Raw genomic sequence first — 23,130 nt, 5'->3', positions numbered from 1 at the left:
CTCGACAAGGTCCCTCGTATAAGATTCGTCCGCGGCAGCGGCGCTGTGCACACAAAAGAAAGCCGGCGCAATTTCGTGCCCCGTGCATCCGAATCCGCCGGTTTGAAATACATCGATGGGCAGTTGTAAACAACAAACACAAATCCGCGCCGCTTTCCAATGCATAAAGGGAAACCTCGGAATGCACGAAGCGGACGCCGCAGTCTGGCCTTGGCTTCTCTCTAACGAGTGGGTGACTGCATAACTTTTTGAGCGTTGAAAAGGCGCGAGGGTGACGCAACTTGACTCACTCGAGGGTGAGGGGAGTGAATAAATGTGGTTCCCGCATGCGGATGAAGCTATGCGAGCGAGAACCTTGTGTTCTCTGACCGATCGCGAAAGGCAATTAAAGAAAAGAAAAAAGGACGAAGAATGAACGTGAGCCGTCGGCACCGTGCACGCTTCCTCCCGCGGAGAATGGGGTCAATAACGTGCGTGGACTTGGATCGAATGATGCTGTAACTTCTCAAGGATCCGTTATCCCGAATCACCCGTCGATCGTCGTCTCAAAACTTGCGCCGCGTTCGAAAATAGCGGCAAGGCAAAGTTATTTGCGACGAGAAAAAAAGAGTCTTCTGCTAGTTGCCATCTGCTACCGCAAGTTCGTCTGCTTGTTGAGCAGCGGTTGCTGTGACGTCAGAACGCCAAGTACTGATTGGCTCTGATTGGAAGGATAGCGGGTAGACCTGAATGCTAGCAGCCTCGAGGTCTACCCACTATTTCTCCAATCGAGCCAATCAGAGCTCGGTGTTCTGACGCCGCTGCAACCAGGAAGCAGACGAACTTGAGCTCCGCATGGCAGACGCGTGCGTGCAGTCGTAGCAGACGGGCTACTGTCAGTTTTGCTTCGTTTTTCTGGCGTGAGCTTCTCCAGCATTCATTCCAAGCCGTCAATTAAGTTATGTCCTAATGAGTTGAACAAACTCAATGACTATCGAAATGTATGCCTTGAAAAGGAAACGAGAACGTGCAGCTCTTCGCACTTACCGGATTTTATTGGATTAGCAGGCTCCCGGCTCGAGTATTCCGGCTTGACCACCTGCTGATTCGCACGCGTCGGCTCAGGAACCTGCGGGCAAGTGTTGCTGACACGCTACCAAGCCAAGTAGCGGGGTTTCATTTCCAGTCTTACCCATCCTAGATGTTGCTTTTCCAGAGAAAAGGCGAAACGACATATGAGAAAATCTATAATAATTTTTATTGCGTTCATTTGTGTCACGTGCTTCAACAAGAGATATCGCGATCAACACTCAGGACCACAAAGGAAAATGTAATCTGAAAATATAAAAATAGCCATCGAAATATAGCAGTTTATTTTTTTTTTTAATATTAACCTTATTTTTATTTTTTTTTCTTCAACTATCACGTTTACGGCATTGCATCTAAATATAAGCTATCGTTTGCTTCTATACAATATGGAACCTAAAGGTTCATCACAGCTACCGTTGCCAGTTGCTAAGAGCCACGTCTTTGCGCTCGAAACATTGCGTCAGAAACACAGAAACACCAAAAAAAAGGAATGTACCAACTGCCACGGCGCAATCCAAATCACGTAAAAAATTTCCTGCGGCGTTGAATAGCTCTCTCTCTCTCTCTCTCTCTCTCTCAACAAACATAGAAACGCGGCAAATGTGGCGAATCACCATACCGGTTTGAAAGCGTCACCTCAAACGGACTCTGAATGCTAAACCATGGATTAAATGGCAACCTCCGCCAGCCCCCCACACGCGGATAAATACCTTTTTATTGGCTTTTATTTGTGATATGATTTGGAAACGGTTACTATAACGCTGCGTCGCCATTAAAAAAAAAATACCGACGGGGTTGCCGGTTCTACAACGTACAGAAGGACCGCAGAAATCGAAATCGCACACCGGTGTAATTATTCCTTTTTTTTTTTTTTTAAATAAATCGTTTTAAAGTTTACGCCGTCTTACTTACGTTGTATCTCTTTAACTGTTTTGCCCTAAAGAATAAAAACAAGAACAAAATCTCGGCCCTGTGATGACGTGAATCCAGATTCACACCGCTCGTATACATGATTCAAAAGACACTGTGTTCGCCGCGGACATGATACCAGAACTATCCGCGAACATGCCTCCAACATATTCGAAGCATGTTTTGCTTCGTATACATGTTTCCAACATGTCTGCAGAAGGTCTTTTATACCCCCACACAAAAAAAATAAACAAAACGATAGTAGTTCAGTATACGAGTCATTCATTACTTGTAAATGGCACTACACTCTGACCACGCGTGGGGCACGGCACGCCCAGCGCGTGATCCCACGGACTAGAGACTAGGTGAGGCGGCAGGCGAAGGCATGGATATATACGGAGACACGGGCTGGCCTCTCTGCACGACTGTCAACTATACGACGAAAACAATGCGAGACAGAAAAGAGCAAACATGTAAGAGGGCCACTCCTCGGCGTCACGAGCTTCACGACAACAGCTCCATTTTCTGAGGAGAGCGAGCACACAATAAAGAAACAGAAAAAAAGGTCGCTATTTCTAGGTCCCCGCGCTTTTGAGTTAAGGTCCCGGAATGGACCATTATATACTATAGAAAAAGGGACCCTTTTTTTTACACATGCCAAGCAAACTGAAGTATGGGCCAATGAATGTCATTTAAAAGTTCTCTTGTGCGTGATAAAAGCTTAAAAAAAAAAATAAAAATAAACGTGTGGCTTGGGCAGTAAAAATTGGGCGTCCTCAAACTGTCAGGAGTCTGTTTTGTTCCAAGGCTGAGTCTAATGAAAAAGACGGGTCTCCCAAGCACTGTGACAACGTCTCGCTGACGCGCGTAAAAGAATAAAAATAAAATAAAACAGCAACGTGTGCGGTAAAGTCAGTGAGTGAAAGCAGGCATCGAAGGCCGTAAGTAGCTATAGCGCTTGACAACGCAGAGTCTGCTGCTCGAAGACAAATACATATATATATATACAAAAGAGCAATACATAATTTCAAAACATTTCATAATTCGATCGTCAACAACTAACCGATACAAAGGAAAAAAAACAGTGGCAAAATTTTGAACTTTTTTGGACATCCACATGTCTCCATCATGGTCCAGTAGCCGTAGAAGAGGTCGCATCACAACCCTATCTCGTCAGACCCCCAACCACAGCCACAGAGTAAAACGTAATATCAGAAGTCATAGCCGAAATCATGAATGGTCTTCTCAGAACCAAAAAAAGCACAAGTACACAACAATTTGAAACCAACGAGTCCACATTCAAACTGGAGCCGACTAGAAACTAGCCTCCAAGCAGGTTAATTGGTCACAGCAGTTCTGGCCTTTGTTCGAGTCCTCGGCCGCCACTCACAAGACCTGTCACCAAGGCCCTCGTCTGTCCTTGGGCCGCAGATGGAACCTCGTAGCGGACTAATTTACGTCTGCCATTTCATCATAATTCAGTAGCAGGCGGCAGCCCTCGCGGTAACAGAAGGCGGCCCACGGTGGCGAGCGACAGCTTTCAGTAGCAGATGGTGACCCTTGGTAGCCTTAACCTTTGCCTAAACGGCCTAAACCAATGGTGCCAATGGCCTAAGCTCTCATCACCGATGGATGGGTGCATACGAGTGGACCCTTTAAACCGGGCGGCAGCTAGCGGCACCTAGCGAGTGTATTAAAACCAAAAGCAGACGGAGGCTTCTCCTGGTGGCTCAGACGAACACCTCGTGGTCGGACTCGGAGTGGCTTCCCTGAAGCTGGATGCCGGAGTCGTACGAGTCTGCGTGCTCGTGTCTCAGCACGAGGCTGGCCTGGGACAGCGCCCTCCGGTTACGGAACCCCGGAGGCAGCGCCGTGGCCCGAGCGCCGCGCACACACCGCCAACACCCCGACGACGCGCAGCGGGAGGTCGGGCCTCCGGTCGACCTCCTGGCGCTCTTCTTCTGGTCCCTCGAGTCGGACGAAGACGCCGATGAGGACAGCGTGAGTCGGTCTTCTTCGTACGCTAAGAGCGACTCGAGGCTCCCCGGGGTGTGAGGTGAAGGCGCCGGACCTGTCGAGCTGACATCGTCGTCGTCGTCGTCGTCGTCTTCATCGTCGACGTCTTCATCGCTGTCGTCGACCAGCGTGGGCGGCCGGTGGTGGAGCCAGTGTTGCTGGCGTTGGGCGCGAAGCTCCGTGATGCTCTGGTGCAGGCCAAGGAGCTGACCGAAGAGTGCGTTGTCGCGTTCCATCAGGCAGCTCTGCGAAAGATGAGAAGAAAAACCAGACAGACAATGAGGAACCGTCGCCAGTTCAAAACGTTCACGCGACAGCGGTGGCAGTAGCGCTAGCGGTCCGAACTTAATGTCAAAGTTTCATAACTAACCGCTATCTTATTCAAAAATTATAAGGGATTTCCTGAAAATTTCAACGGGAAAATTAAGGACATTGGCGGTAACTAGCGCGCCATTGAGCTCCATGTATTCTAGGAGTCAGTAGGCCGCCATTTTCCCTATGGAATTTTCACAAAACCACTTTTAACTTTGGAATAATATAACACAGTTCCGAAACTGTGGCATCTGGTTCCGAGCACTAGCACTATATTTGGACGGCGAAAGCAAAATCCAGTAAATTATTTGTATGTGTAAAAAAAAAAAAAAAAAAGTTACTGAGCGAATGTTGCAGACAATTTAGTTTGTGTGTAAGGCGTTACTTCCATCCAGTTTGTTTCTGTTTTTTTTTTTTCTTTTTTCGTAACGAAGTAGCAATTTTTACGTTTTGAGAGAAGGGACCAGTAACGTATTTTTGTTGCTTGTTGCCCTCCAGAGTTACCTCTGGAGGGCAACATGTACTCTGGTTTTCACCCCTGCTTGCGTCTGTGACCTTTAATGGCGGAAGTACGCCAACAAGAAATTGAAAGAAAAAGATACGCACGAATGCGCTAAAAATGCTAGGCAGTATGAACGACTCAAAATATTGGAAGGCGGCTACTGCCATAGAAAAGCGACACCTTCAAACTAACGAGAGGGTAAGTCGCTATTCTAGAGCTCAAGCTCCTTTTGAATCTCAGTAACGAGCAACGCACTTAAACATTTTTTGAGCGAGTAACGACTAAAAAGACTGATTGACTTTTTTTTTTTTTACACTAACGTGCAAAGGTTTGATTATATCCATACAAAAACTATATACTAATCGTATTTTATACACGGCCAGAATCGAGCGGTCGAGCCTGTATATATACAGATATAATGTATCTCCACAGACTACGATAATATCTATCTATACGCACACTAATGTGATCGACATCTAATACATAGACATACACAGACAAATAATTCTGTTGCAACAAATAATCTACAGGAGAATCTCCGCCTTCAGCGCGCGATCGTTCCCATCATGCAGTCGTGTCTGGCTGCGGGTCCCCCGAAGTGCTGTCGAAAATATATCGCGCTGGACGCCTTAAAGCTTCCTATATACAGACAAAGCCTGACAGATCGCCACGAGAAGCGGCCGCCGAAATGGAAAAGGTGAAGCGGCATAGACAACGGATGAGAGGAGAGCCACGTGACTGGCGCCCCGCTGCGGCGAGACGCCGAAACACACTTCTCCCGAGCGAACAAGTGTGCTTCGGGTCCTCGCCGCTGCATAAGCTGCGCGCTGACGTCCGGGTTCCCGGAGAAATGGCTCTTTGATGCTCTGTGCTACCAGATCCTGGCGCTCCAAATCTGCAACCGGGCACTCTATGACTCCGTCGTCCAAGTGCCAGGCTTTGTAAGTATATAGAAAAGGCTATGCCTTAAGCAGTACGGATCTTAGGTTGCAATAAACCAAATGGTCTCTATCTAGGAAACAGACCGAGATGCACCATATCATTTTATTGAGTAGAGTTGCAAAACAAAAGAGGTGCACAAAGAAGCCTAGAAACAACCAATTAACGCAATGTTTGCAACAGCGAGACGTAAAAAAAGAAAACCGAGCTAGCTGGAGTTGTGGCACTAACGACACGTCTGAGCACCGTTTGCCGCTCTTAAAAAGGCGAGAAAAAATAACGATAAAAAAAAATCAGGAGACAATTACAATTGCCCGTAACACGTACAAGCCTGCCTCGACGACCGATTAGCACGGCAACAAAGCCACGCCTGGATAATTGCTGCTCGTGCCCCATTACGAACCGCGTTACGGTTGGGAACAATGACGGAGTTGTCGCCGAGAGCAAAGCAAACAACAACAACAACTAAGACACAGAAGTGCTCCGCGAACGACTTGACACGTTTCTCTTGGCCCCAGCCCTCGTCGTCACCTCTTTAACGACCTCGTCAGACGAAGTGACGGAGTTCGTCAAGGGCTGCGAAGATGAACTCGTCAAACCGCGAAATAAGGCCATTACAAAGTGAAGGCGCGAAGCTATAGGACGGGCCAATTTGATTGCTCTCTCATTTTCGGGCAACAAGCTCTTTTGCAACAAATTGTTTCTTCTAATCCACAGTGGATAGACTGGATCAATGATCGAGCCTCAAAACGTTTAAAATATTCAAATACATCCAAATGGCGCGCGCATACCACAATTGTTATTCGATATATTTTTATACTAAGTAAGAACGGGGGTTAGGTTATATCATTATGGATTTGTCAGATGGGAGTAGCACACTTATACTATAGAGTAAACACTATATTCTCAAAATATACGCGGATATTTTTCTTTTTTATCGGTTTTATCTATTACACCGAGAAAGTAGGAAACGAAAAGGTCATACTTCGGCACCGCCACATCGCAGAAACTCCGAGCGAATAACGGAAAAATGCCGAAAAGCAAGTCCCGATCGCGCCCTGGTGTTTAAAGTCTTGTCTCAACATTACTACTGCAGGAAAAGGCTTCACCCCGAAATTCCAAGCGGGAAATGACGTCACTTCAGTGCTCATTGCGAACGCACAAATTTGTCTGACGTCACAAAAAGACAAAAGCGTGCCCCCCCCCCCTTTCCCCCCAAAAAAAAAGATTGGTACACACACGAAAAAACATCGGCTTTTTTTGTGTGTGCGTGAGAGAGGAGTTTTTATTGCAGGTTTTATGTTGCAGTAGACTTTAGTTTTATACGACGGGATGTTAGCTCTGGCATAAACGTAATACCGCTACATTTTATCGAATGCCGCGGTCCCACCGCTTATACACCATACAAAAGACACGGTGTTCGCGTGAAACATAATGGCACAATTATCCGCAGAGAGGCCTGAAGCATGGACGAAGCCCGTTTGCTTCTTTCGTGCTTCGGAGATGTCCGCAGAGAGTTGTTTGTACGACCAACATGACAACATACGAGGAAGAAACACACCTCAGACAGTGCCTGCATACAGACTCTCTTTTACGACAGTCCGCAGTGTTACAGCGGTAATACGCGTGCCTCGTCGCAACTCTAGTCATAACAAGAGGGTCGCCATCTTGGTACGTCCGTTCAGAGTTCGTGTTTCAAATAAGCCAGCATTGTCGAGATCATGCGCGAGTTCTGCCTGTGTGTGTGCGTGTGTGTTTGTTTTTGTTGCTTGTTTGTGTGTTTGTATGTCTGCACGTGCGTGCGTGCGTGTGCCCGGCAATGTGAAACGGCGAGAGACAATATGTCGAGGGAGAGCGCGACGTCGCCGCGCCGGGGGTCTCACGGACAAGGTGAGACTCGTGTGCGTGTGTGTGGGACCGTCGGAAGTCCCAGCGCAGGGAGCCGATACGGTTGCCGGCGGCGAGGTCATTCGCCGGTCGAGGTGCGGTACGGTCTCCGTACCTCCCGCCCGTTGCCTCGGTCCCGTCTCGGAGCAGGGTTGCCAGATGGCCCCCTTGGGAATACGACGCCGTTCCGAGAACCGCTCACGGTACAGCTAATTATGCGAACGAACGGTAGACGGCTTTATGGCGTGCTCGGAGATACTTCGACATACACGCGTCTGCATCTATATGGTGTACACGCTGCCCGGAACGCGTCTCCGACAGGCCCAGGAGTGACAACAAATGGCGTCACAAAAGCCGGGTTGTCACGCTGTCGGATGTCGCGATCCTGGCGGTTGGTTGCAAAAATGCTGGCGAAAAGCGCGAGCGAACACGAGCGTCGCTGTCGTCGCAACTTGTGAGTGCCGAAGCTTGCGTGGGCTGTCAAGCTGGAGAGCGACCTGCAGCAAGAACAGGCGTCTGCCGCATCCATCGCTGCTGCTGTCACACCGCCAGGATCGCGACCGGCGACATCGTCACGCTTCGAGGACGTCATCAAACGAAAGTCGAGGCGGTCGAGGGACCACTGGTCGTGGCCAATGAGTGTCGGTGACGGAAACTATCATCACTTGCAAAAGATAAACAGCCCGGCGGAAGCTCGGAGTTATCGCGTTCCGAAACGAACACTGTCAAAGCTGACAATCTGACACTATTCTTTCGGCCGACGAAAGCTAAATTACTCCGATTGCCCGGTCAAAATGCCGATCACGTCGGCATGCAAGAAGGCTGCGGGAGGGCAGTCGCTGTAGCTCAACATTCATGGGCGATTGCAGCAGCGTGACGCGAGGGACATCGACGGCCAACCCTGCCGACCCCAGACGACCGGGACAACTTCCGGTCACGGTGCAATGCCATGTCACGACCCCGTGATTTCCCGTTTTGCGTTCGAGTCGAGGAGGAAAGTTGACGAGGAACAAGTTGGGGAAAATCATTTCGTAGCCCCTGTACACCGCAGTCTATACGATTTGATCCGATGGATCACGATGGATCAGCAATCACGCGCAGGAAAAAGCGCGAGAGACCGCGGCAGATTCACCACGCGTCATTGGTGTATTAGCGATGTGCGCGACCAAAAGCGTCCCTGCGGTCAGCTGCCCACAATTGGCCAGACCATGGGCATATGAGCATTGTCAGATTGTCAACTTTGACGGTGTTTGTTCCGGTTGCGATGTTTCCTAGCCTCCACTGTGCTTTTTAAACACACCATCGCACTCGTTGTGGCACCTGGTGGTAAGTAGCCCGGGTAACAACTGGTGACGTCACGGCGAGGCAAATCCCAGTCGTGACGTCATAGATTGAAACCATTAGAGGGCGCCTCCGAAATATCTCGGCGCTAATAGTCGGTGACATGGAACGCGCTAAAACAATGAGCGAGAGCGACATGATGCTGCATTTTGCCGACTGGGCAGCCTACAGCGTGGTTAAAACCACACCATAGGCATGACGAAGGCAGCGTGGGGACTTGGAAGTTGGGCTTGGTGTATACACCCACCGACAACACCTGTTGCAGTGTTACTCATTGTCTCGTCGGCAAAAAAAAAAAGTGTGGGAAGATACGTTCGCACACTGAAGCGGACGGCTGTCTTTACTACCGGACGTGCTCGGTGGACATGAGTCAGTACATGACTCTTAGATATTTCGCTTCGCAATCTCGTAGGACGGTGCGCGGACGGCAACAGAGGCTGCAAACGCGCGCCAGATTATACATCCGCCATTGCAGACCTTCTCTCGTCTTACCGAGATACCGAGACACCGAAACGGGCGCTGACGAGCCTCCACAAACGTCAACGCTGGAGAGGCAACAATAGAATCTAAAACGGCATAAACCAGACGTCAACGGAATGAGAGGAAACAAAAACTGAAGGTCGGATATAACGGCGCACATGCACAGCCGCTTAAAAGTGTCCATACAGTTTCTCTTGTTCAAGTTCCATAAAGTCCCATGGGTGTGTAAAACGTTCTCATCGGACTACGGCCTCCTAAACGAAATCCAGTTTTAGTCAACAGGTTTGTTTTCGTATTAAATGCAACCGTAGCCACAAAATGGGAAAGGTGTAACGGTTTTCTCGCCAAAGATCGAAATGGCAGTCCGGAAGACGTTATTATAACCGGATTGGTACTGTAACTGGAGTGAGGGGAAATTGACGGCGTCACCCGTTAGTTCGGCAAAAATCAACGCGTTACTGCGATTCGTTACCGTTCTGCAAACGTAAAAAATACCGTAACCGTTATTTTCAATAAGTAACGAGCATTACTCTTCTGTTTATCTTTTTTTTTTTCGAAACAAAGAACAAACAAAAATATGGGTATTTACTGCACGTGAAGGACGTCTTCACTATGTGTTTCGTGAGCTCGGCGGACATTAGAGGGCGAACAACCGTCAAAGTCTTCAGTTGAGATCAAGCCTTTCTTCCCCTCTCCCTTTTACATTCATAGTTTATTAAGCCTGTAACTATAATTTCTGTACAACGCCGGCAAAGACCGACGCACCCGCTAAAACGTTGATCGATGAATGTGTGTCCCCCCCCACGTTTTCTGAACCAACCAAATTCAAAATTATAATTACATAAATTGCAAAGAAACATTAACACCTTTAGATAGCATGAAAACCTACAGTTGTGCTTTAAAAGTGACCCTGCACTTCAGCGGCGTCGGGGTTGAGTCAGAGTTCGTTGCCCTATCACCTTGACTACCGCATTTAATCAAATATAAATCCGCGTTCTGTTTTTATGGCACTTTTTTAATTAGAGGTTAATTTGCAATCACGACCAAAGGAAGCCAACCTGTAATAGTGCTGAGCATAATTTTCGAGCCAATCGCGCAAACCCAGGCGCTCCCTTACGCTAGGAGCGCTGCTCCTAGCACACTGGTGCAAAGCGGCAAAGCTCGACGCACACCCGACAGTGCAAGGTACACTCTAGCCACGGCATTAATCAAAAAATCTCATAAGGAGTAAAAAAAAATAATAATACTAACTGGTTTTGTCTGATACTATAGTAGCCGCCGTACCAGTATTTTGTCGATTTCTTTAGCGGCATTTCCCGTATCGTCTGGAAGTTCAGACAATAACGTGGGCCAGCACGGTTGACGATTTGATTCGAAGTGCAGTGAAGGGCATGTTTGTACCATTTTCTTTCCCTCCTACTTCTCAAACTATTAGTTTCGCAGGCAAGGCGTAATTCTTTGCAAAAAAAAAAAAAAAAAAATGGCATTGTGGTCCGAGATATAGCAGACTTTCGTTCACGGCGCAATTCGACGCAAATGGCGCAGCACTTCCATCACTATATATTTAGAAAATCTAACGAGCAGGTAAATACGTCAATAAGAAAGAAAACGAAAAAAAAAAGCAAGCGTTACCAGAAACGTTGTTACTTGTAACGACATTTTTAACGCTGCTACCGCACAATGCTATCTAAGCGAAACTCTTTGTTCGGCCACTTGTCGAAAGACACTGGGATATTTTTTTAAGAGAAAGAAGCTATCGGCCGGTTGTTTTCAAGAGAGAAACCTGTCCGATACGCCGGCCACTGACGACAAGTCCAGAAGATTAGTGAGAGGGCCCGGCATCCACGCAGCAGCCAAGATGCTGAAGTATTCCTTGTTCGTCACGCAGATGCTGCCGTGGCTTGTTTGCCCGACCTGGAACGCAGGCCAGTTCATCGCGCCACAACATGACTCAGCGGACACGACCCAATTCCTGCATAGCAGCCACGATTGGCTGCCGCAAATCACGACGACATCGACGTCATCAGCAGCTGGACTACATAAGCAACAACGGGACAAGCAGGACTTGAGAGGGCCCGGCATCCACGCAGCAGCCAAGATGCTGAAGTATTCCTTGTTCGTCAACAACACTTTCGTCGTCCATTTCGAGTGTTTTGTGCGCCGCGACTTGGGTACGGGTTCGTGGGCTTTATGTAGCGAGTGCTTGCCTGATGCAAATAACAGCTGTGTTCCTATCTATGAAGTATAGCAGACAACTGCAGTCACTCCCACTTCGTTAAAAAGAATTTTTTTAAAAATGAAGAAAGTGTATGGTGCCAAATGTGCACTGTGAAGGCCCGTTCACACTCTTGCGACCGAGTACGACTGAGAGAGACGAGTATCTCTTAAAACTTCTTAAATGTTTTTAGAATGAGGGAACACACTGGTATTGTGGCGCCATCTATGCGGTGACCCTGGAACTGCATTTCACAAGAGCGAAGGTTTTGCGGGATTTCCGAGGTCAAATGTGCGTAATACCCATATAGAAAGGCTCGTTTATAATGTTGACAAAAGTTTTTCGAGCCAAGAAAAAAAGGCTAATGCGCGAGAAATAAAAAAAAAAATATGCCGGACCGCCGAGTTTACACTGCTTCCCAATAGATGGCGCCAGTGTGTACTGTGGTTTAAGAAGTTTTAAGCAACCCAGGTTTAAGAGGTCGCAAGAGTGTGAACGGGCCTTAAACGCGCTCAGTGACAAGACCAGTATAATGGCCGCTGATGTGAAGTCGTGTGCAACCCGTGTATGCAAAACGAGTGGAGTCGGCAGATAGTGTATACCGGAAGAGGGACTTATCAAAGCGGTCTTTAGCGAGGGTTTCTCCCTCGATTGCAACCCTTCCGGGCGCCGTCCTCGGTGTTGACTCGCCTAATGAGAGTCCGTCTGTTCCTTTGTGTCCACGTTCTTCCCAGCGACTATGTCAGTCGTGACAGTTTTTCTTTTTCCTTCTATATTCGCTCGTGTAGGGGCGTATACAGCAATATATTAGTCATAAGAACATTTTTAGGACAATTAGGCGACATTTGAATTTATTATATTGCAGATTATCGACTTATTTAGAATCAAAGATTATTTTAAAAAAAATGTTCCATAATTTTTTTTTTCCTTTTCCTGTCTTACTTGCGCTCAAATTGTCTAAAAAGAAGAACAAAAAAGTTTAACCTTACTCTTCCTTCCTCTATTTATCCTCATTCCCCAACATCACCAGAGTAGCTAGTCAGAAGAAACCTCCCGGCTAATCTCTCTAACTTCATTATCTACATAAAAAAAAAAATACAAAAAAAAACTTGCACACTGCGATTCAAAAATAGGTAGATATGAAGATCAAGATCGGATAAGCTGCAAACTTCAGCAACTTTTTTTTTTTTTCGAACAACGATAATAAAATTACTAAGTCGATTTCCTTTTTTTTTTTAATAACTGAGGCCAATAAATAAATAAAAAGGAGAGCGCCAGCTACTTCTTTGAGCTTGAGAATAATTAGTGTTCATTAACTCGGGAGTTCACAGTTGCAGGCATGCAGGCACAGGCTAAACGCCAGAACCGCCTGAATGTCGCATTAAAAGAGAACTCGAAATGTTTTTAACGCTTCGTTTCATTTCTACTTTACATTCGTATCTCGAATTCTTCGGGAAAAAAAAAAAGATAAAAAAGGGAGGACAGATTAAACGTAACTCTCACTTTCCTGGTGGCGTTATACAGAGCCGTTAGCAGACAGCCACGACTTTGTGATTTATACGTCAAAACCCGTCGGCGCAGCGGGAAGCACGCACCAAGCCCGAAATCACAACGTTCCGCGTCCTAGCCAAAAAAAGAAGCCAGAGACGAAGCAAAGCCAAAGCCGTCGAACCAAGAACAGCAATTCAGTCAAATTCGGCGTACGCGAAGCACCACATACCCGGCAAAAAAGTAAAAAAGAACAGGACTGCGGCGTGACGTGAATCCTTAGTCATCGACGCGAACCAATCGGGCGTCGAGAATACGCCACGTCACTCCAATCCCGAGCCGGCCGGGCCAATCAAATGACACGAATCCGCAGCGCACTCTCCGCTCCACCTGAAAAGCGAAACCAAACTCCACTTGGAGATGAAAAAAAAAATAGTAATAAAGAAACAAAGAAAGAAAACAGGAAACATCGTCGCCCCATTTTCACGTCCTTGACTCTGAGAGTCTTCATTTTTTTGTTTTCCTTCTCTGCACGTCTCGCAGCAAAAAGCAAAAGAAACAACAGCAACAACACGTACGCCTCGGGCGAGACCACGGCCCTGCCAAAATTACAATCGCGAGAATAACGAGAATAAATAACGGCAACTACCCTTCCCGTAATAACGAGCGAGCCGACGACGACGAGGAGGCGGCGGCGGCGCTGGGAACACGCGTCGGATATCTCGGTCACTGTGTTCTCCCACGTGCGCTCCGCCAGCTCGCCCCCTAAGCTGACAGCGCGCTGCCGAAAGGCATACGTACTCCATCTTAACATCACGTGATCACGTTCTCGTCCCTAGTGTAGGAATGGACGCGTTACAAGTGACCACGTTACTGGTAACATGCCAGTAACGGTAAAGTAACAGTACCAGTAAAGGGGGGTCGGGTGACGAAAGGGAGGCCGCTGATTGGTCCGGCAAGCGCGTAACTCTCACTGCATTGTCAGCTTAGGGGGGCCAACTGCCGCTCGCTGTTCGCGCGAGCGCCTCGGGCCGAAAGCTCGGATGACTTTCCTCGGCGTTCTTGTTGTCGTTTAATGTTGGAGTAGCTGTTGCTTTTGATCCCGAGAGTTGCTGGTGGCGGGGATGCTGGTCAAGGGGGGCTAATTGCGCTGGATACGCTTTCGGGGAAGCAAGTTGGGAGCCCCTTTCGCTGCCGTTGTTTCAACTGGTCCGTGAGCTGGGAGCTTGAGTGAGGAAGGGTTGGTGTAGAGTGTGTGTGTTTTGTAGCGTGCACCGTAGCACCGCAACTCTCTTCGGTGTGCTTGTTTTGGTGGCTCGCTCGTCAGGTTGGTGGTTCAGGTGATGTTTGCGTGTCGTGGGCGTCGACTCCTAGTGGGAAAGGAAACGGTGGAACGGAGCGAGCGATGAATTGGAGCAGGAGGGAGAAGGTCGGGATAAGATGCGGGGGGGGGGGGGGGGGGGGGGGGAGAGAGAGAGAGAGAGAACAGAGGCGTTCCGCGCATTTCGTTCTAATTGACTCGCTTCTCTTCCTGAGGTTTCGTCGGTGTGGCAAGAGTGCGAACGCGGCGCACAAGTCTCGTTCGCCGGTTCGTCGATATACACGCGGACCCCAATGCTTACAAGACGAGGCAGAACGTACGGAATCATGTCTTGTGAGAAAAACGAAGAACGCCTAAAAGGAGCGTCCCATCAGCAACACGTGACCCCAACCGAGAATTTGGAAACAGTTTATCTATACCCGTTTTCCCCTCAAGAACAGTAGTAAAAAAAAAGTCCGGCTCCACACTGGGTATTACTCATTTTTTCCCTTTATATTGATAATTCAGACACATGTAGGTGAATTTGAGATAAGATATATGTTATCTTATCTAGGCGTACACGTTCCAAACACCAAAAACATCGTTTTTTCCCCCGACAACCAAATCTTGTGAGAACTATTTCGTGTCGCGTAGGAACAATATGCAAAACTTGTTTTTTTCTTGAGGTGAAAACAGGTATAGGCACATCGATCTTTTACAAAGCCCGGAAAGCCAGCTTATAGCACGTGGTGTACGCAGAAACTGCGAAGGTGCCATTTGCGCGGGAGTTCTTCGGTGAAACGGTCTAGACAGCTCTTTCAGTGTTTACGAAATCACAGCCTAGCTTGCAATCGACGAATCGACACCTATAGCTTAGTACCATAGCCTCCTCTATACTGGAAAAGCCTGGCAGATCACCACGAGACGCGGCCGCCGAAAGTGAAAGGTACAGGAGCAGACAGCGGATGAGAGGAGAGCCATGGCACGGGCGCCCCGCTGCGGCGAGACGCCAAAACACACTTCTCCCGAGCGATGGAATGTCCGCTCGTGCTCTTCGCGTTCCTCGGGCTACTGCATCGTTTCTCGTCGGGTCTGAAAACCATGTTTCGGGTCCTCGCCGCTGCAAAAGCTGCGCGCTGAATACCAGACTCCCCGAGAAATGCTCTGTGCCATCAGATCTTCGCGGTCCAAATCTGCGACCGGGCACTCTATGGCTCCGTTGCCGAACTGCCAGGCTTTGCGAGTATAGAGGAGGCTATGATCCAACGCGCCTTTCACGGACCATCAAACTTGTCGCTCGCAACTAACAACCCCGGTCGCGACGTCAGAGACAGGAACCGCAAGAGGGCGCCACCGGAACACCTCGTTGCCAATACTGCCAAAAGTTAACTCAACGCAATCGGGTTTTCCCCGAGCATTCCCTTAGCAATAATAAAACAAACTATAGGGGAAAAAAATTATCTATCGCATGCATGCGTGCGTGCACGCGCCAACGCGCGAGCGGAAAGCTTTTAAAGGAGATCCAGTTTTGCGCGTGCTCGAGAAACTAAATCACTTTACGTCGAGAAAAGAAAGAAACGATTTCGAGATCGCAGTTTTCGCTCTATTTGAAGAGATGTTCCGGGTAATACATCGGTATTCGTCCCAGACACGTAAATCCAAAGCTCTCAGAAATCTATATTCTAAGAAACCTCGCAACGCCGCTACGACAAAAAAAAAAAAAAAAAAAAAATCACATGCACGCATTATACGCACAGGGCCTATACGCGTATAAGGTCCGTGTTTTATATGCATCCACACTATGCAGGCACGTTACATGTGAACGCCACCAGTATATGTCTATACCCCCTGCGGACAATATAAAGTGAAACACGCGATCGATATATTTTTTTCTTCGTCCGCAGTCCCGCAAAAAGCTCTATTAAATCTCAATTTGCCAAAGAGTCCGAAATATTGGACCCCACCTTCGCATTTCATTCCAAGATCAGTCCGTGTACACCCGTCTCAAAAACTGGCAACGCAGGTCAAACGAGCACAAAGGACCGTGTCAGCTTATCTTGCCCACGAAGGTAGATTCGCCAGTGAAACCTCGTTACTGTCCGAAATGCTGTATAGGAGCACATTTCGCACTAGACGCGGCGCTAAAGCCTAGAGCCGAGAACGCTGCGCTCAAAAACAAAAGTGCACGTAAAGTGATGGACCAGGACAGGACCCCAGTTGGTGTTCTGCTCTCCATAAAAACCACAATGTTTTGTTTTTTTTTTCGTCGGGTATTACGACGCGATTCAAATCTAGGGCCGAGTGCATAGTCCCCATGTACTACAAACACTCGTGCAACCCAACCACTAAAAAAAACAAATAAAAGCTCAACGACCGACAACGCACCCGAACGCGATGAGAGCGGCAGCCCACCCACGCCCGTCGTTATTTTTCCACTTATCCGATACGCGGACATACACAGCGTGCACGCAGCAGCGCGTGGCAGTCTCCTTTCACCCCTAAGCTGACAGTGCGGTGGACACTACACGCCCGTTGGACCAGACATACGTCTATTACATATATATGACCACGTGACACCCGTCTCGCCTACGCGCAGGCCGACGAAAGAAGGGCTGTCGATTGGTCCGGTGAGGCCGTAGCCTTCACCGCACTGTCAGCTTAGGCTTCAAACGGAGTCTATAGCATGCAGTTAGACTTTCCCATCCACGCCCTCGTATTCTTTTTCCCGGGGCCAAACAGAGAGCTCATAAAGTGGCCTCGAGCGGAGAGAGAGACGTTGGGGGTCCAGGAGCGATGAACGCGATGAACGCGATGAACGCAAATGAGATGCGCAACTGCGGGAAAAGTGGGCCGATGCCGCGCGCGGTGTGTGTAAGCAAGGAAGGGAGAGTCCGCGACGCCCGCGTCGAAGTCTTCGGCGAGCGCAAAGTTCGGTCCACTCGGTCTATCGCGTATTCTTCTTTGTTGTTGTTGCGGTCGTTCGGTTGCAGTTGGTCATCGTGTTGTTTCTACTTCGCGGGGTTTACGCGGGGTCAAATTCGGCGGGTCGTTTAGGTTCGCACGACCATTTTTCCTCGTATAGTATTATTGTTGGTAAGCACTCGGGAATAGGCCGTAGTTCATTGCAACATAACCACGGGAGGGACGGCCCGTCCGCTTCGAACCGAATACCTCTCCGTCATGGGAGTCGAACCCACTTTCGCACGTCCCTCAGTCACGCCTCTAAAATACACAATACAGAGTAAAGTCTGCAGAAACTGCCCGAGGCATGTTCCTCGCTCGTACGACGTTCCTACAAACAAAAAGTCCGCAGGTCATTTTGTTCTCACATCAGCAACAAACACAGTTTTCGCCGAGCGCTCTTATTGGCTGATTAAAAAAAAAATAGTGCAAGACCTTGAGGCATGTACTTTTGAGGTCTACCCACTATCCTTTATATCAGAGCCAATCAGAGCTCGACGCTGTTCTGACGTCACCGCCACTCCCACGAAAGAAGCAGACGATTCGCTCTCCGCATATACGAACGCACGCGACTGTGCGCCCCAAACCATCATTTCGATTCTCGGCGACACCAACGTTACGGAGTGAGAAAACAAGAGAAGGAAAGGAAACAGACGAAGGACAAACAAAAGAGTTTTAGGTCTTGGCCAAAGAGGCACGAAAAGGAAGCGTCGTGCTTCCTGCAGCCGGCAAACGGTGTTAGCGACGCGCCAGCGAACGCATGGGACCATCTACGCGAGAGTGGGTCTTTTTCTCACGGAAGGCGCCATGTCGAGCCTGGGAGGGAAGGGGGGGGGGGGGGGGGGGGGGGGGGTCGAGAAGTACCCCGGGGGTCACCAGCAGACGCAGTACACGCGTATACCCTCGCCGCCTTACTACGACGGAACGGGCAAGAAAAGATAAAAATACAAGGACCGGGAAAAAGAGTTCCAGTCATCTTCACGGCCAACGAATCGACGACGTTGGGGGGAACGGTCGTTTTCGTCGAGCAACGAGACCCGGATGAAAAACCGTCAACGAAGAAGAAGAAAAAAAAAAAATGAAGTAACTTGTTTGTGAAGCGGAGGAAGGTAAGTTCTCACCGCGGCTATTCGGGAAGACGGGCGAACGTGCGTGGAAATACGACGACAACGCGTATCGCTAGCGTAACTGCCCTCCACGAAAACAAACAAACAGATACGCACGCGCGTGCATTCGCGCACATACATACACGCGCGCGCACAAACACACGCAGGAACGCATTGGTACAAAGAGACCCGTCTAATCTTCGGGCACTGTTTGCACGGCCGTGCGCTATCGAGTCTGTCCGGTTTTATGGAAGGGTTTCGACTGAAATAAAGCAAGCGAGCGTGTAAAAAAGAAAATGGCGAGACGGCGGTAGAGCGGCCTGGCGATGACGCAAACGTCGTTTGCGTGTGTACCGTGAGCAAACTTGTAAATTGCGAACGATAAAATGTTACGTTGTTTGCGCTTGGTTACCTCCTCTCCACTCCCCCCCCCCCCTTTTTTTTGGTTTTTCAAGCGGGGCTTAGGTATTTTTATTTTGATATGCACCTTTTCAGAGCTTATCACCAATGCGAAAGGTGCCGCCGAGTCGCTGGGCTGTGCATACGCGCACTGCGTCCGATATTTTGTGGAAAAGAGCTTCCGCGAATGCCCACAACGATTTCCACAGCCCAGTGAACAAAGATGGCAGCCCGCAGAAGACGATTATTGGAATGGTCAACACATAGACCAGTGTTGGTGGGTAACACGTTACCGGTAATTACTTTTTTTTTTCGGTAACGCAGTAACGTACGTCATTTATTTAATGTAACGGTAATGTAGTTACGCTACTCGTTACATTTTTCTTCCCAAGACATGAGACAAAAGTACACTTAAATTTTGACCGTCCTCCGATAGTTCGTTTCACCCTAAATCAAGACGTAGCCGACGCTACGAGTTGATGGGGCCAATCAGAGAGCATCAAGAAGGCACCATTTCGTCGTGTTTCTGTTCGTGTTCTGTCATCGCTGAACCAATCCAAGAAAAGTCCTGGTGACTTGCGCTGTTGACGCTGCTTGATTGGCACACCATTAGCACGTATAGCCTCGGCTGCGTCTGGATTTGGGGTGAAACAAAGTCTAGGCACCAAGCCATTAATTATTGCAGTCAGTCCACATAAACTTCAAAATTTTGCCTGTCTGTTCGCCACGCAAAAAGTCTCACTTTATATAACAAAAAAACGCCCAGGCCTTTTCTTTTAGTGTCAAAAAATGCTGTCACCAAAAAACGCTCTTACCGTCAATTTATGAATGAAAAGTAACGCAAAAGCAACGTGCGTTACATTTTATCGGTAACGGTAACGCGTTTTTTTTGGCGTAACATAGATTGGTAGCGCGTTGCTTTATTTTGCACGTAACGTATTTCATTACTTTTATTTCGGTAACGCCTACAACACTGATCTATACCGTGCCAACACACACACAAAATGGGGATTTGGACATGTAGATGACGTGGGTGACGAAGCGACGGGTGCGCGAGGATCGAGCGCGCGGGGTCAGGGCACGGGACACGTGGACGGGACAGTTCAGCCATGGCGGCGCAAGCCGCCGAACACCGGAACATCGGCTCGACAAATGCTACAGCGACAACCCGCGCCCGGTCCTCCGGACAAGCGGTGACAGCGAGAACACCACGATTGGCGCCCAAAGTGGGGCGCCAAAATTACGTTGCGTTGGGTGCGTATACTGCCCCACCCGCAAAAAGGAAAGACCAACTAAGCAGACGCGCAAAAGACGACATTTACTTTCGGGAGCCGGTCACCGTCCACCGCCAAGTCGCGTTGTCAGTCGCTGTGAAGACGCGTGACTGCGTCACGCGACGTCACTGCCACGGGGTCCCTCCGTGACGTCACAGAGAAGAGTCACGATTGGTGGAAGGGGATAGTTGCGACGGAAAGGTCCCTTCGGAGAGGTCGGCAGCCCGGCGGTCAATCAGCGTCCGGAACAATGCCAACACGCCCGGGCACCTCCGCCCCGCCGCCGACGTCGTGGTCGACCGGCCGACCGTGCAGCAGCGAGCCTCGCTGCACGACGCCGCTCCGAGTGCTGACGGCCCGCTGTCACTCAAGCAGGTTACACGATCGCGTGCAGGCGGGACTGCTCGAGTCGCCGGGTAATTTAAAATTACGATAGGACACGGCCGCTATTTCATCCTCCGTCGGTCGCTCTCGCACGCCCCTTTCAAGCAGGGTCGAGTAGGGAAACGAGCTAGGCGTAGTCATTTGTCTGTCCTTTTCTTCTTTTTTTTTTTGCGTTGTTTACATTAAAAAAAAAGTATTTTTTTTTCCTTCTAAACAGGGTGGTTCGGACAATGCGACACGTGTGTGGAAAAATGAATTTTACGTGAAAATGTTTTTTTCTATGAGCAATATTAGGGAGTTTTCGTAGACCGCGTTTCCCCCTCCGCTAAGCCCTCCGCAACGAAGAGACCGCTGCTGCGCCTGCGCGCCGATGGCCTTGGCTGTAGAATTTCGGGTATCGTAGTGGGTTGCGGAGAGCTTTGCGGGACGGCGAGAAACGATCAGAAACACCCGGTATTACCTTGCATCCCTTCAGCCCCCCGAAAACATGTATTGCCTAAGTATCTTGGACATTTGCCTGTCCAATCTAATGAACCTAAAAAAAAAAAAATCTTAAAAAAAAAGTTATTTTCTACGATTCTGTGAAGTACCGTACCCCTGAAAAGGCGTGTGCCAGACCCACGATGCCACGGTGCGTTGCTCGAAGTGAAGAGCGCTCCACGCTAGCCAACCGAACACGCACGGGTGACCACGGAGGGCTGCCACTTGCACACCGAGCAGAGCCCGGCGTTGCGTGTGCGTACAGATAGAGACACACACCGACTCCCGCGAACAATGGCGGAGAGAGTCGAGGTTCGGTGAAACCGGAAGCGTAGCCGCGCGCTACTTCCGGTGGAGCAGAAGCAGTCACCCTTCCATCGGGCAAAAAACGCCAACCCGACCCGATGCACTTTAAAATAAAACCCACGGAGATAAGACCAAAAAACAACAAAAAAGCCAGGTAATTTCTTTAATTGTCTGAAATTAAGGGCGCATTGCCTGAGAACCCCGGTAGACTTCCCGAAACTCATTGTTATATGCGTCTCGTTTAAGTAGGGCAACAAGCGGCGAATTTGGATCCCGCGACCAAACAAAACTAAGCTTGCTTGAGGACTCGACAAGCTTCTGCCCTTCCTGCTCGTTTGCGAACATAATCTCTTGTGGACAGTTGGCTGTTCGCTCCCAGTCGCGTAAATGACCGGGAGACGGAAGAGGACATTAAACAACACCCATCATATAAGGCGACTCGGGTGAACCCCTGGGAGTTGTAAATGGAGTCAGCCAACATTGTAATTACGTAATTTGGAGAATAACTGCCTAATGAATAAAGGGGGACTTGAAGGAGATGCTAAAAAGAACCTCGTAATGGCCGGATTCACATGACGGACTGATCCGCGGATGGATTGATTGCGTGACGACATGTCCGCGGTTCGTCCGTCTGCCAAGCGCATCCCCGACGAACAGACGCCAGCGAGGACGGACCGAACCTATTCGTGCCGCGAAACTCCAACAACGCACTGTGGCGCCGAACGCACAAAACACAACGATGCGCCATTTTTGTTTTAATCGTCCAAAAAGAAAAAAAAAAAGAAAAAACAAGAACACATTGTAACGTTGCCAGACTGAATGTTTTTCGAGTCAATCTCGGTAAAAATGCGCGAGTGAAAAGGTGCTCGACTTTATCGGTCCGCGCGTTCCAGGACGAGGCGCGTATGGCAGGAATCGGTGACGTGGCTGTCATGTGGTACGCGGTCCGCGGACGAAAATCGCAATTTCATTCATCCTGTGAATCGGTTATAAGGTAAGTACTATGATTCTCACATTTATGGGGATCACATGACTCCCCAAGGGGGTTACATAAAGGACATCCTTTACTGTCCCCAAGGAAGTACACTTGTATACACCAGTGACGCTGGTATTCTGCGGTTGCGAGGCTGTGCATGGTTCTGAACGCAGGCTCCTGGCAGAAGAAGACGGTAAAACAGTCGTGTTAATTTCTCTCGTTGTCTGCCATTTCCGTCGGGTTAGAAACGGATTGGAGCACCAGATTTGGCGCCCAACATGGGGCCAAATGTGGTGTTCCCCATAATGCAGGAATCGAGCTTAAACGGACACTAAGCCTTAGGGTGGCCAAGGTTTTTCTTTGTACATGATATATGAGGGTCCAACTACCCTGAACACAATTAGCGGCTCGAGATTCATTTTCTCTCCACCCGAAAACCGCCGATCGGAAACTGGCTGGTTTGAGTCGCGCTCACTCTCTTCTCCGTGGTCATGTGCCGTTTTCTATGGTTTAGACACAACCACCGAAGATAATCAAAGTCGAGGGTCATCAAAGGCACACACTCAATACTACAAATGGACAAAAAATTATACCAATTCTTTGTGGCTTCTAGAAAAATGCAAATACGTTGACTTAAAAAAAAAGTTGTAAAGTTACGTGATTCCTGATATCCTTCTCCTCTATATTTCTTCCTCCCCAATCCAGTTTCGGTTTCGCTTTCGAGCAGTTACGTCTTTTTTTTTTACTTTATTAAAAATATGTGACACTGTAGCAAAATACTGACTGG

The 23,130-nt window shown here is 48.8% G+C and overlaps 1 protein-coding gene across 1 annotated transcript in view; it reads right to left on the bottom strand.

The window, feature by feature from the left end:
- Positions 1 to 1,215: 1,215 nt before the first annotated feature.
- Positions 1,216 to 23,130, bottom strand: part of LOC8036880 — an 87,776-nt gene continuing 65,861 nt past the window's right edge. Inside the window, exon 2 of the mRNA XM_029994436.4 lies at positions 1,216 to 4,238. Coding sequence (XP_029850296.2) covers positions 3,708 to 4,238 — 531 coding nt within the window. The 3' untranslated portion in view covers positions 1,216 to 3,707. The remainder of the gene's footprint in view (positions 4,239 to 23,130) is intronic.

This window comes from Ixodes scapularis, unplaced genomic scaffold, assembly GCF_016920785.2.
Source record: "Ixodes scapularis isolate PalLabHiFi unplaced genomic scaffold, ASM1692078v2 PGA_scaffold12__126_contigs__length_90152505, whole genome shotgun sequence".
NCBI lineage: Eukaryota > Metazoa > Arthropoda > Arachnida > Ixodida > Ixodidae > Ixodes > Ixodes scapularis.
Note: the sequence above shows the minus strand (reverse complement) of the source record. Positions and strands in the feature narration are given on the sequence as shown.